The sequence below is a fragment of the Gorilla gorilla genome, chromosome 17 (assembly GCF_029281585.2).
Source record: "Gorilla gorilla gorilla isolate KB3781 chromosome 17, NHGRI_mGorGor1-v2.1_pri, whole genome shotgun sequence".
NCBI lineage: Eukaryota > Metazoa > Chordata > Mammalia > Primates > Hominidae > Gorilla > Gorilla gorilla.
The window spans coordinates 75947210-75961278 of record NC_073241.2 but is presented as its reverse complement, the minus strand read 5'-3'; the positions used below and the strand labels follow the sequence as shown (position 1 = coordinate 75961278).

At 50.4% G+C, this 14069-nt stretch overlaps 1 protein-coding gene and 1 pseudogene across 3 annotated transcripts in view; one reads left to right on the top strand and one right to left on the bottom strand.

The window, feature by feature from the left end:
• The window catches only part of ST8SIA5 (ST8 alpha-N-acetyl-neuraminide alpha-2,8-sialyltransferase 5), a 97619-nt gene that overhangs the window by 33020 nt on the left and 50530 nt on the right, over positions 1-14069 (top strand). For 2 of the 3 annotated variants that reach the window (XR_008673689.2, XM_004059375.5), the window contains exon 2: positions 2892-2999. The exons of the other annotated variant lie outside the window; for it this stretch is intronic. Coding sequence is in view for 1 of the 2 variants with exons in the window: in XM_004059375.5 (XP_004059423.1) it covers positions 2892-2999 (108 nt within the window). In the remaining variant the exon portion in view is untranslated. The remainder of the gene's footprint in view (positions 1-2891; positions 3000-14069) is intronic. 3 annotated transcript variants of the gene reach the window in all.
• Positions 1095-1386, bottom strand: LOC109023942 (small ribosomal subunit protein eS21-like; annotated as a pseudogene).

The following is a 14069-nucleotide window of genomic DNA, read 5'->3' as shown; positions in this document are numbered from 1 at the left end:
GAGTATGAGAACAGGGTCTACTGTCACTCAGCAAAGCATCACTGGAGCACTTCATGTGTGCAGCAGAGAGCTGCTGGCAGGGCCCCAAGGGGCCTCCTCAGCCCAGGGTCTGGCTGGGAGACTAAGCAGACACACACGTAGGAGGTGAGCTAGACTTCTGAAGAGGGAGGTGCGTGGGCATCATAGAAGAAGGCTCAGATCTGTGATACTTGCAGTCAAAGACTTTGAAGGCAACTGAGACAGTCCTCTTGAAAGATGGGAACAGAGGCCTTGAGAGGTGCAGAGACTCAGGTACTCAGCCTATTAATGGAGATATGGATGGATCAGTTCCCAGCTCCAGTGACCATCTGCTGCCCCATTCCCTTAGCTTAGAGGCTATTTATTATTAAGGGTTTTATTGAAAAAAAATTCTGCTTTTTTCTTTTTTTTTTTTTTAGATGGAGTTTTGCTCTTGTCACCCAGGCTGGAGTGCAATGGCACGATCTCAGCTCACTGCAACCTTCACCTCCCAGGTTCAAGTGATTCTCCTGCCTCAGCCTCCTGAGTAGCTGGGATTACAGGCACCTGCCACCACGCCCGGCTAATTTTTGTATTTTTAGTAGAGACAGGGTTTCACCATGCTGCCCAGGCTGGTCTCGAACTCCCGACCTCAGGCAGTCCGCCTGCCTCGGCCCTCCAAAGTGCTGGGATTACAGGCATGAGCCACTACGCTTGGCCTTCTGCTTTTTTCATTTGTCTTTTTCCCCCTGCATTCTTTTTTTAAGTGTTTCACTATTTATTCATTCATCCATCCATCCATTCATTCATTCAAGACAGGATCTCACTCTCTTGCTCAGGCTAGAGTGCAGTAGTGTGATCTCGGCTCACTTCAACCTCCACCTCCCAGGATCAAGGGATTCTCCTGCCTTAGCCTCCCAAGTAGCTGGGACTACAGGCAAGTGCCACCATGCCCAGCTAATTTTTGTATTTTTTGTAGAGATGGGGTTTCACCATGTTGTCTAATCTGGTCTCAAACTCCTGAGCTCAGGTGATCCACTCACCTCGGCCTCCCAAAGTGCTGGGATTATAGGCATGAGCCATCAAGCCTGGCCTCACTATTTGTTTAGAGAAATATTCCACATCCATGATTCTGTCCAGTCAAAAGTTCTTTCTGAGGCGATGCTGTTGGCTTTGGCCAATCGGAGAATGGAATAATCTGACTCACCCATCCTGCGAATGGCCCTCTGGATAACATAGGTTTTAAACTGGTCGTTAAACCTGCCCGTAACCTTGTCAATCTCGCCCATGTCCTTTTGCATGGACCCATGGTCCTCGGCACCGATGGTTGCTGGTGGAGCATTTCCATGGGAGGTACAGGTTTATGAACTCACTGGCATTGTTCTGCATATTGAGACCACACTGGGCATGAGCAGAGAAAGCTGTTCTGTTTTATTTTGTTTTGTTTTGTTCTCTGACCGTTAAAGTTTTCTTCACATAATGATGGTCTTAATAGCTTGTTTATATTTAAGGGCCAGCCAGTCACTAGAAGGTTTCTTGGAAGCTCTGTGGATTGTTGTAGACAGCGATTCTCAACTGGGGCATTTTTGCCCCCAGTAGACATTGGCAATGTCTGGAGACATTTTTGATTGCTGCAACAGGAGGGTCCAGGGTACAATGCTGCTGGCATCTAGTGGTAGAGAGCAGGGATGTTGCTCAGCATCCTATAATGCACAGGACAGTCCCACAACAATGAAGTAGCCAACCCCAGATGCCATAGTGCCAGGCTGAGAAAGCCTGCCCTGGGGCAATTAAGCGGGCACCAACCCTTTCCTCCATATCTGTTTCTTTTGAGCGGATCAGTTTCCCTCCTGAGAAACCCATCCCTCAGCAAACCTGGAAGGCAGGGTGTGTGACCCAAGCATTCAGAAGCCAGGTGCACTCAGTAAGCAGACTTTCAGGCACATCCACTGTTTTCAGTGCAGAGTCTCTGATAAGAGAAAAGAGCGCAGAACTCCTGTGAGTCAGTTTCCCCAGAAAGCAATCTCCTGACATCTGTGAGGTGGGCAGGTGGAGTGGCCAGGCTGCCTGGGCTTGGGAAGAGGGCCTGGTATGGGAATTCACAGGGCGTTGGGGAGAGGGTTGTCTGACTGCTTTTTGTGCAGACTTCAAACAATGCTGCTCTTAGCTCCATTGTGCACTCTCACCTTCGCTAGCCCTGGGGACCTTCCATTCCTGAGCCTTCCTGAGTTGTTCACTGCGAGTAGATCTGCTTTTTGCAGGAAGTAAGATGTCCACTGTCTGGTGGAGGTCCATGACCTTGTGCTTTTCATCATCCAGCATGTTATTGCTGGCCCCTTCTATGGCCTTCTCCCGACATGCATGTCTGTATTTATCCCTTTGCTGTCATTTTAGTGAGGGTTGGGGAAGGAGTGGAGATAAACATGTGCTGAGTGCACGTCTTGAACCAAAAGTGGTATCCTTGTGTGCTGGAATACCGTAGATTTTATTAAAAGCTCTGAAGTGTGTCTGGCTTTTGAGGAGGACAAAATGTGGTGCTGGCGCTCTTTTGGTTTAACTGGAGGCAGGAATTGAGGGGTGGCACGGTATAGGAGGTAGAAGAGCTCTGCGACCTTTGTCTCGCGAAGTCGCAATGTCCCTGTGTGTGAAATGTGTGCTCTCAGCCCTGCTGGTACAGATGGAATGAGGGGATGGATGCAGAACCGCAGAGAGCACTGCAGAGGGCTGTGGTTTATGATCACCATCCTCATGGTTGGAGTCAGTACCATCGCCTCCTTTAATTGCATGACCAAGGCAATGTGTCACTTGGGCACAGCAACAGAATGTGGCTCTCTGGTAGGCAGGCTTAACCCAGCAAATGAGCATGAGTACCGACTGCCTCATTTTCTTGCCAGAGGCCTCCAGTTTGGTTGGCAGAGTGGTGACCAGCTGACCAATTGGACGGGGCTCTTTAATGTCACGGATGATCCAGCAGTGCAGAGCGGCAGTGACTCCAGCTCCAGGTACAGACCCCGGCAAAAGGCCAGGGAGGGGGGGAAGCCCAACCCAGGGTGGCCCTGCAGCCCCTGCCACATTGTCCACTTCCTAGGGTGGAAGAAGCAGGTCTTGTTCCGGTGGTTCGAAACTCCCTGCACTTTGGTATCCCACCTGGTTCCTTTAACTTGAAGGTGAATGAATTTGAAGGGTGAGGCATAGGACCCAACCACAACCAAGCGGGGATTCACTGGCCCCTTCTATTGGGGGATAGGGTGGGGAGTCTTGGTCTCAAACCTCCATTTAGGGGTGGGGGCCAAAGCTCTGTCCCTGCTGCAGGGATTTCGGATATCAGCCAGCAAGTGTGTGTAGGTGTGTGTGTGTGGGTGGCATCAAGAAGCGGGTGTCAGGTGGGTGTTCCCTGCTTCTCTGAAGTCCCTTGCCCAGGTACTCCCTGCCCTGCCCACAGGGGAGGTTGCCCTTGGCTGGAGCAGAACCATTTCCATCAAGGTGGTGCTGAGATTTGCTATGCGCCCCATCATGTGGCTATTTCCTCTTGATCAGTAATATTTGTTGAATGAATAAAAATGGAATATTCTCAGGCTGAGCACACTCATTGCAGGGAGGGTATTGTGGAGAATTTTTGCAGATGAGGCAGGATACTGTCTCTGCTGGGAGCTGGGTATGACTGGAACCTGCCAGCTAAGCATTCCCAGGGGCTGATTAAGCTGTTTGGTTTCTTAATTTTTGTATTTTTAAGGAGGGGGTAACTCTCACGTCCGTTTCCCTGAGAGAGAGGCTTGCATTTTTGTTGCTGGTGATTTTGACACACAAACATTAAATTGACCCTGCAGAGAAGTAATGGGTTTTTCAAGGACCCCTGATATGTATGTTTTTATTCAACGCTTTGAGAAAGATGAGATTCTGATGTCAGAAACCAGTCAAGCAAATGTCCACAGACATGCCCGAGGGTGTGGGGATGGTCGCATGCTGTGGCCTGGGCTGGAGGGTCTTATGCTGGCCTTTGGGACCACAGTTCTTTCCATGGAAGTGCAGAGGGAGCTCTGGACATCACAGGTAAGGTGGGGGCCCATGCTTGTCCTGGGAAGCTGAGCCTCCCATGCTGGCCTGTCTGCTAAGCGGCCCTGCCTCCCAGGTGGTGAGCAGTCTAGGTAAGTCAGCAAGTGTGTACCTCCCTACTGGACTCCTGGGAGAGTTCTTCAAGAGGTTTGGGGTAGAAAATGCGAGTCAAGGCCAAGCATGGTGGCTCATGCCTGTAATCCCAGCACTTTGGGAGGCCAAGGCGGGTGGATCACTTGAGGTCAGGGGTTTGAGACCAGCCCGGCCAACATGGTGAAACCCCATCTCTACTAAAAATGCAAAAATTAGCCGGGTGTGGTGGCACATGCCTGTAATCCCAGCTACTCAGGAGGCTGAGGCAGGAGAATAGCTTGAACCTGGGAGGCAGAGGCTGCAGTGAGCTCAGATTGTGCGACTGCACTCCAGCCTGAGTGACAGAGTGAAACCCTGTCAAAAAAAAGAAAGAGAGAGAGAAAGAAAGAAAGAGAAAGGAAGGAAAGAAGAGAGAGAGAAAGAAAGAAAAAGAAAAGGAAAGAAGAGAGAAAGGAAAGAAGAGAGAGAGAAAGAAAGAAAAAGAAAAGGAAAGAAGAGAGAAAGAAAAGAAAGAAAGGAAGGAAAGAAGAGAAAGAGAAAGAAAGAAAGAAAGGCGAGTCAAGTGAGCAAGGCGGACAGACGGGCCCCTGGGAAGCTGTTTCTTGGCAGATGTCTCCAGGCAGTGGCTGAAACCATTGTCATTGCATGGGCTCCATTCCTAACTTTTCCTGCTGCCAGCATCTTTTGTCTTTCCTTCCTCTTTCCACGGTTTCACCTGTAACTTCTCATACCCCTCACTGCACCTGTGTTCTCCTCTGCCTTTCTTCCTGTTACCTGTTTTTGGCCATCCTTCCTTTCTCCCTCCCCATTGCCTCCCTCTCTCCTCCACGTCCTTGCTTCCCTACTCCCTTTCTCACTCCTCTTGCCCTTTATTTTCTCTGCCCCTCTCTCCATGATCTGGGCCAGCTTCCTCTTTCCTATCAGCTGGGAGCCTGCAGGGTCAGAGACACAGCTGACCTCTGTCAAGTTGGTTTTGGAATTCAGGTGCCTTTGATGCAACATGGTTAGCAGCTGAGTTGACTTCCTTCTGGAGCGCTCCCATTTGAGCAAGAATTTCCTTAGTCACAGAATAAATGGCATGACCACACCTCCCACATTTTCCTGGGACAATTCCAATTTCAAATCTCCATTTCTAGTTGACCCCGAAGTACCCCCCTAGTTGAAGGACTGCAGTATTTAGAGTCCCCACATGTGGGAAATAATGGTTAACGTAGTTAGAATGGAATTGGAGTTTTTACTCTGGCGTGTGAGCAGCTTCTGCCTTCTTTAAAATGGGCAGGACAGCTCCTGGCAGCAGATGTGCAGAGCTTGGGGGAGGACCTAACGAGGACACGACGTACATTGTCCCAATTAACAACTCTCCAAATCTGGAAGACGGGATGAGCTTCATGGTATTATTCACGTATTGAATAATTCAGTGCATGCCATGTTTTGCTATCTATAGTTGTGTGGTGTTGAAGTGTGGTACAACCTGTTATTTATTATTAACAGTTTGGAAAGGAAGTCAGGAAGTACCAAATATACCCAGAGGATGAAGAGGGGCAAAGAAGCAAATGACTCATACATTGTATATACTCAAGCAGGAGCCACAAGCAGAAGGAGCCAGTCCAAATGATTAGTCCGGAAAACTCCAAACAGCACTACAAAGCAAATTCAAGCCAGATAGTGCTCATAAAAGGCTGTGGTCAGATCTTCTTATTGGTCACAGGCTGGGGAAGTCCAGGCTGAATTAGAAAGGTGTGAGCTATAAGATATACATTGACATATAGCTTTATTAATTTCAAGTCTAGGTCTATGAAGTGTTGTCCAATAAGCATCCTTAGGGGAACTGATTTAATGAGCATATAGGAATAATTTTTTTTCTTTTTTTGTTTTTTGAGACAGAGTTTCACTCCATCGCTCAGGCTGGAGTGCAGTGATGCAATCTTGATTCACTGCAACCTTCGCCTCCCAGGTTCAAGCAATTCTCCTCCCTCAGCCTACTGAGTAGCTGGGACTATAGGCACCTGCCACCAGCGCCGGCTAATTTTTGTATTTTTTAGTAGAGACGGGGTTTCACTGTGTTGGCCAGGCTTGTCTTGAACTCCTGACCTCAAGTGATCCACCTGCCTCAGCCTCCCAAGGTGCTGGGATTACAGGCGTGAGCCACAGCACCCAGCCGGAATAATTTTCAATCAGCAAATATTTCTATTTAAGTGGGTGTTTTGCACAAGTAGGAAGGCCTGTGAAGACATTTCTCATGTGTTTATGCTTCCATCTTCTCAGCAAGACAGTTGTGCGTCTTCCGTTTTGAATTCCCAGAACCTAGCGTGGCACCTGTTATGTAGTAGGTGCTCAATAAATGTGAATTGTGTAAAAAAAAAAAAATGAATTAAGCGAGGAAATAGTAAAGGCTATTGGTAAGAAAGAAAACTTAGATTTCAGTGTTCCTGAGTCTTGCCTTAGAGATTTATCCCTTTGGATTCAACCTTGTCTCCTGGCACTGTCTTTGAAAAGTTGTCCCCTTTCTGGAAACACATTAGAATCAGAAACTCATTCACAGGCTGGAATTGCCAGAGAATTCGCTCTTGAAAAGAGCTGATAGTAGGGCAGGCTGACATTTGTGGGCTTCTGGGTGGGAAAAGGAAGACTGACAGTTGGTGGGGGTGAGGTATAAAAAGTAGAGAGAGTGGAGAAGCCCCATCTCTACTAAAAATACAAAATTAGCCAGGCGTGGTGGCACATGTCTGTAATCCCAGCTACTCGGGCGGCTGAGACAGGAGAATCCCTTGAACTCAGGAGGCAGAGGTTGTGGTGAGCTGAGATCATGCCATTGCACTCCAGCCTGGGCAACAAGAGCAAAACTCCGTCTAAAAAAAAAAAAAAAAAAAGTAGAGAGGGGGCAGTGAAGGCAGATGACATGCTCCTGTGCTAACTGACGAGACCTCCTCCTGAACACCCCTCACCGAGCATGGCCCCTCTGGAAAGGCAGAGGAGGATAGAGGGTACTTGTCCTCCGTGGTCAGCTGCAACCCTGTTCCGTCTGGACTGGCCTAGCTGCCTGTCTGCCCAGCAACTGCTCAGAGAGCAGGGGGAGGCAGCGGTGCCCTCATGGTCATGGCCTCTGTCCTGTAGGGTGGGCAGTGTTGCATGCATTGCCTCAGGAAAACATCCCCTACTTCAGTCACAGGGACAGAGGACAGCTGATGCAGGAGTCCCCCAGACACTGTCCCAGCAGAGTTGACTGTCAGCCTGGCCCATGGCCACAGCACAAAGGGCTTCACTCAGCTTCTGCCAACTGGGTCTGGCTCCACATCCAAGTCCTTGTCCTCCCTCCAGTATCCACTTCCTCCTTGAAGCCTTCCCTGCTAGCCCCAGCCCAACCGAATCCCCTTTAACTCTGCCTTCTGTAGATACGTCTGCCCCCAGGGCAACTTCTGTCATTGCACACACAGAGGACCCTCTGGCAAGTGCACATAATCCTTCTGTGTTTGCTCAGGTATTCCCCAAATCCCGAGGAGCCTCTGGCTTTGGAGGACTGGGCTAGACCACCTGTGCGAGCATCTCCAGGGCCCTCTGGATCCCCTAGATCCAGGTACAGCCGCAGGCTCCTTGGCTGGCCTCACTGGCCCCCTTTCCATACTCCACACCGATCTTGGCCCTCCGGGTCTTACCTCTGGAATGGGCTGGCAAAGAGGAGGTGTGGATGGCAACTCAGGAGACACTTGTCTCTGAGGTCCGGAGCGGGGCAGGCCCAGGCTGCCTGTGGGTGGGACAGCCTTCTCCCTGCACCCTTCTTCCTGGGCTTCTGGGATGGAGTGTGGAAGACCTCCCAAGGCCAGGGTAGCACCAGCTACAGGAAAAAAGAGCAAGCCCCAAATAGATGACACAAGGGGGTCCTCTTGGCTGAAGAGCGAGCCAAGTGAGTGTCTGGGGCCAGGCACTATACTGGGTGCCTTACATGTATTATCCCATTTAGTCCTTACCCTCAAACCTTTGAGGTGGGTGTATTCATTACCCTCCATTTTATAGATGAGGAAATTTAGTCACCAAAAGATTAGGTCACTTCCAGGTGGCGGGTGGAGCTGGAGCACTATATCTATCTATCTATCTATCTATCCTGTGTGACTCCACAGTCCCAGCACTCATGGGAGGGGTTAGAGGGGTTCTTCCTTCTGGGCTGTGGACAGCTCATGCAGGGCTGGGTGAGCCTCCTTGTCTTTTCTTTCCAAGTCCTTTCTATTTCTGCCCTCAGCTCCTTGCTGTTAGACCATAATAAAAAGGCCGTATTGATTTAAGTAGATCACTTCTGGCCAGGCACAGTTGCTCATGCCTATAATCCCAGAACTTATAAGAGGCTGAGGCGGGAGGATTGCTTGAGGCTAGGAGTTCAAGACCAGCTTGGTCTACATAGCAAGACCCCGTCTCTACCAAAAATAAAAATAAAAAAAAATAGCTAGACATGGTGGTGCATGCTTGTAGTCCTAGCTACTCAGGAGGCTGAGGTCGGAAGATCACTTGAGCCCAGAAGTTCGAGGCTGCAGTGAGCTGAGATCATGCCACTATGAGCTGAGAGCATGCCACTGTACTCCAGCCTGGGTGACAGAGTAAGACCATATCTCAAAAAATTAAAAAAAAAAAAAATAGATCACTTCTGTGCAACTGTTGTCAAAGCTGCAGGGTTGATCTCAGACAAGATGATCTTTAGGGTCTCTCATCTCCTCCTTCCCTGTCTCTTCCACTTTCTATCTTCTGTGTCCTCCTCCCTCCTGCCTTCCCAAGTGTGCTTAGTGTTTTTCTGATTGTTGCCTCTGAAAAATGCATCCCTCCACCTGCTCCTGGCAATTATACATTTCAAAGAGGAGCCCTTGGGGGCAGTGCGACCCCTGCAGTCCCGAATGCCATCGTGTCCAGGCTGAAGGCAGAGCAGCGGAGGAAGCACACTCCTGTGTGGCAGGTGCAGCTGGCTCACTTCAGCCTTCCGGGTCAATGTTCTCTTCTGCAGAAAAGGAGGGAAAAAGGGCCAGAGCTCTTGAGCTTCACCCAACTGGGAAGGATTTGGAGATGCAGGTTTGGCGGAATGTTCTGGGCTAGATGCTGGAGAAACAAAAAGCAAAACAAACTTGGCAGCTTTCCCCGTTGGTCCCATGAACCTGATGTGGGCTTCTTGGGGCCTGGCAGAGCCCAGGCTGCGGCCGGCTGAGGCTGCTGGTGGATGTGGAGTTGTTGGCACTGGGAGACTCCTCCTCCTTAAGTCAGGGTTGCTCCAGGAGTGCTCTGAACCCAAAGCTTTATGGCTTTTGGGTCTCCTGGGCAAATAACCACTTACACAAACCTTTCTGTGCCTCAATTACTTCATCTGCAAAACTGAGGTCATTAACCCAACTCTGGGGGTGATACAAAGGAGGTCACAGGCTCTGTAACTCCCTGAGTGCTCCAAGGTTAAAGCACCTCACAGGTCCCCATAGGGCTCCGTGGAGGTGGAGTGAGGGGGTCTCTTCCCCCCCTGCTCAGTCACTCCTGGGGTCTTCTGAGTGGGCCTAGGTTCGCCCCAGACTCACAGCACTTCCGTGGGGGGATAGCACTCCCTCCCTGGGCCTTGTCTGCTTCCCTGTAAACTGAGGAGGCCAGATCAGATGGGTGCAGTGCCTGTCAGGGCCTCACCCCTTCTTCACTGCAGGTCAACTCCCCAGACTCCGTTCCTCCCTTCAGCTTCCACTACCCATTCTCCCTCTTCTCCTTCTTCACGCTCCTATGCTTCCTCCCTTGTAGACCATCTTTGAGAATTTTATGCCAATCACTTGACAAAGGCAGGAGGTTAGGGGAAGGCATGAGAATGGGAAAGAAGGAAAGAAAAGGGAGTTGGAGTTGGGCTGGAAGGACCAAGCATCCACCCACCCATTAGATTAGGGGATGCTCACAAGGTTAAGGCAGCTGGAGGCTCTTCCAGTTTTCCACTGCATGTCTCCATTTATAGCCCAGCATCCCCCGACTTGATGGCCACCAAGACCTTGCTAAGCTAGTAAGTGATAGCAGGTCATGAAGCTCCCAAAGAGGCCATGCTTCCCCATGCGAGCCTCCTGGTTCGAAGTGCTTCCTCTGGCTGATTGTAAACATTTCCTCCCTAAGTCTCAGCTGGGGCTCTTAGGCTTGCCTTTTGGAGGCTCACAGAACACTGAAGTCTCTCTTTTCTTCCTCCAGCCATCCCTTTACACTTTGGGAGACATCCCATCCTCTCCACTTGCCCCAGGACCAGGTCTTCGGACACTCACTCAGCCCTCCTTCACCTGCAGACTTCCGTGGCACCATCTCCAACATTTCCCACTCCTGGCCTTGCTTCCACCTACAGCAGAGGGGCATCTGTTCCCTTCTCCCTTGAATCTGCTCTTGTCAAGGTCATTGATGACTTCCTGGTTGCTAGATCAGTGGTGCCTTCTCTGTCCTCCTCTTCTTTGACCCCCATTTCCAGGACATATGGGTCAGCACTGGATTTGGCCCATCTGTCCTAGAGATGCTCCCTCCTCTTAGCTCCCATGTCCCTGGGCTCTGTGTCTGGGTTTTCTTCCACCTGCAGACCTTTCTTCTCAGTGTCATTTGCTGCCATCTGAATGTGGGAGCTGACCTCAGGCCTGTCCTTGGCCCTCTTTCTTCTTCTCTCTGCACTCTCTCCCAGTGTTTCCTGAAGTCCCTTGTCCTTTGACTCTGGAATGTGCATCCCCAGCCCTGACCACTGGGTCTCAGCCATGTGCATCTGACTGCCTACCTGTGATCTCCTCTAGATGTCTGAGGGCACAGGAAGCTTCACATGGCCCAACACCCCAAACCTGTTCATCTCTCTAACCTTTAAATGGCTATGTCATCCTGCTAGTTGTTCAAACTGAAGTCCTAGGAGTTACTGTTGATTTATTCACTTTCTAAATTATCAGTGCATCCTGCTGGTTCCATTCCTAAACTATTTCATAGGTCTGTCTCCTTCTCCCCACTTCTTTGCTACCCCTTAGTGAAATCGACTGTCTTTTCATGCTGCAATAGTTTGCCATCCCTCCCTTTACAGTCCTTTATCCCCACATCAGATCACGTTGTTCCTCTGCCGAGTCCCCATGATACTGGGTGGCCCACAGGCCCAGCTTGACTTGGCTCTGCTCACCTCTATGACCTCCACAACCCTGCCTAGCCACATTGGCAGCTGCTACTGCAGAGCAAGTGATTGTATTTACTCACTTCCTTCTCTGGGAAGTTCTTCCCACACATCTGCACAGGGCTCCATACCTCTATTCATGCTCCCTGTCCAGAGTGGCCTTCCTGGGCCACCCACTATCCTTCCAGGCACCCTTCAATTCCTTGTCCTGCTTTTTTTTTGGAAGAGTTATGGCTATTTGGCATTATATTGAATGAATCATTTATTGTCACCCCTGTGGAAGTGCCATGAGAGTGGGGACACTGGCCAGTTCATCAGTGCATCCTGGCCTGAAACAGTTCCTGGCACACAGTAGAGGGTCTATAAATCTTCGATGAGTCAAAGAGGAGAAAAACCCTTCTCACGCATCAACAGTGCAGACAGGCCATGGAGGAGCTGTGTGTAATTCCACATAATAAGAGCTGGTCTGGAGGAGTGCCCAGGGGCTGCAGGCACAGAGGAGGGAGGGCCACCAAGGGAGCCAGTGGAAGCTGACCCCTGGGCTGACCCTGCTGAATGAGTAGGCAGGGACTAGCAAGAAAGCAAAGAGTATTCCAGACAGAGAGACTCCTCCAGTGGGGAGAAGACCGAATCCTTTCCCTGGCACTGGGGTGGAGATGGGGACTACTCAGGAAGGAGAAGTGGTGAGAGTTGGCGGAAGATGAAGGAAGGAGAAGGAGGCAGCTAGGATGTATCTCTTGGCTAGGGTGCCTGTGGGCATGGTGGTCAAAGTCCATGAGGAGCAGTAGGGGCACTGGCCAGTGCTAGCATTCACACACTGAGGCATTCCTGGCTGTTGAGCTGAATTTTACAAAGGGAAGCCTTTCAGGGCTCCCTAGTCTGGCCTGGAAAATAAGGTCATCATGTACGTACTCTCACAGGGAATATGTTAAACACTGGATCTGGGGCCCTGCAGAACTCCTGGGTGGGGAAGGAGGAATGAATCTAGACACCAGGCTTTGCCCTGCTACCCCCAACCCCCACCCTGTGTCAGAAATGACCCTCAGGCTTGGTGTGAGGTGCACACCTGGGGCAGATTAATCCCAGGACTATTTAGGGTTGCACTGAGAACATCAGGCTTTTTAGCATCCAGTTCTGATATCTCAAAACAGCTCTGATAATTCCTGGCGACAGATGAGTGAACTGTGGCCCAAAGAGGGCAGGTGAAGTTCAAGGCTGCTGAGCCGGGCCATGGACCAGCCAGGGGTTGGAGCCAGGGCTCTCCACTGCCATGGCATGTCTCCTGACAGCTGTGACCCGCAGTTGTTAACAGCTGAGCTGTTCTTGCCTCTCTCCTACCTATCTGGGAAGACACTTCAGTCCTTTGAATTGTCAGGCTGCAATTTTCAGACTGATTTCTGTGCGTTTGCTGTGACGGGTCGTGTGCTATCTCGAGACGGCAGCTGTTCTGGCTCTAGAAATAGCGCTGAGCTCACTGAAGGGCTGTTGCCTTTGGGAGGGGGAAGGGCTGCTGACTGAGAAAACCCCCCAGAGAACCATGGCTGTCAGAGTCAGGGAGAGGAAGTGCAGTGACACTGTTAAGAGCAGGGGTTCTGGGCTCTCACAGTCCTCAGGTTTCTTTTCCAGTGCCACCATTTACTAGCTGAATGACCTTGGGCAAGTTACTTTACCTCTTGTAGTTCAAGTCTCAGATATAAAATGGGGGAAATTATGCTTGCCTCATAGGGCTATTGGGAGGATTAAATGAGACCAAGTTAAATGGTCTGGTATCAGGCTGTCATGGACAGTTGTGCAGGGTGGGCACTGCACAAAGATACTCAGCCAGGCAGTCAAGTGAGGCTGAAGTACAGCTTACTCTCACTTGACCAGCCATGTGTCTGGTGCATGTGGCTTAATTTATCTGGGGAAAATGGTGCTTTTTCCTTATTTGCACAGAGGTGCTATATGGGCTAGTGGTGTCTCTAACCAGCGTGGAATAAATAAACAACTCCATGGTTCTCTGAGACTCTGCACCAAGCTCGACAGGAGTCTAGGTGTTCAGATTAGTTTCCCTGTTCACCTAGGGCTAGTGGAGGTTTAACAGGTGTTTGTGCGTGACACAGGGACCCCCCGGGCTTCTATTCTCTGGAGTACCATCAGTGTCTGGGGGTGGGGATGGGGAAGTGTTAGATAGAAAGCTGAGTGCATGGACCTCATCTTGTAGCAGCCAGTGGTTGCTGGGACCCAGAGTACTGTTGCCCCCAAGAAAGGAAACATGGCCCTGGAGAAGCTCTGGAGAGGGAATCAGGCCAACAGGGGAGCCTCTGTGGGGCAGGCTTTTGGGGAAAGGCTCATAGGAATTACAGACCCAGGCTCTCAGAGGGCCAGACCCTGGGCATGCTGAAAGGAGGCCTCCTCGGGAGAATCACTTGAACCCGGGAGGGGGAGTTTGCAGTGAGCCGAGATCGTGCCACTGCACTCCAGCTTGGGTGACAGAGCGAGACTCCATCAAAAAAAAAAAAAAGAGAAAGAAAGAAAGGAAGAAAGGAAGGAAGGAAGGAAGGAAGGAGAAGGGAAGGGGAAGGGGAAGGGAGAAGGAAGGAAGGAAAGAGAGAAAGAAAGAAAAAGAAAAAGAGAGAGAAAGAAAGAAAGAAAAGAAAGAAAGAAGGAAAGAAGGAAAGAAAGAAAAAGAAAGGAGGCCTCCTTAGCCCACAAAGCTGGAGCCCAGTCTGGGCAGGGAGAGGAGAACTGATGCCCAGGGCCACCGTGTTCACCTCTTTCTGGCCTTCTGCATTTGTCTTCTCACTTAGTGGAGGGCAGAGACATGGGG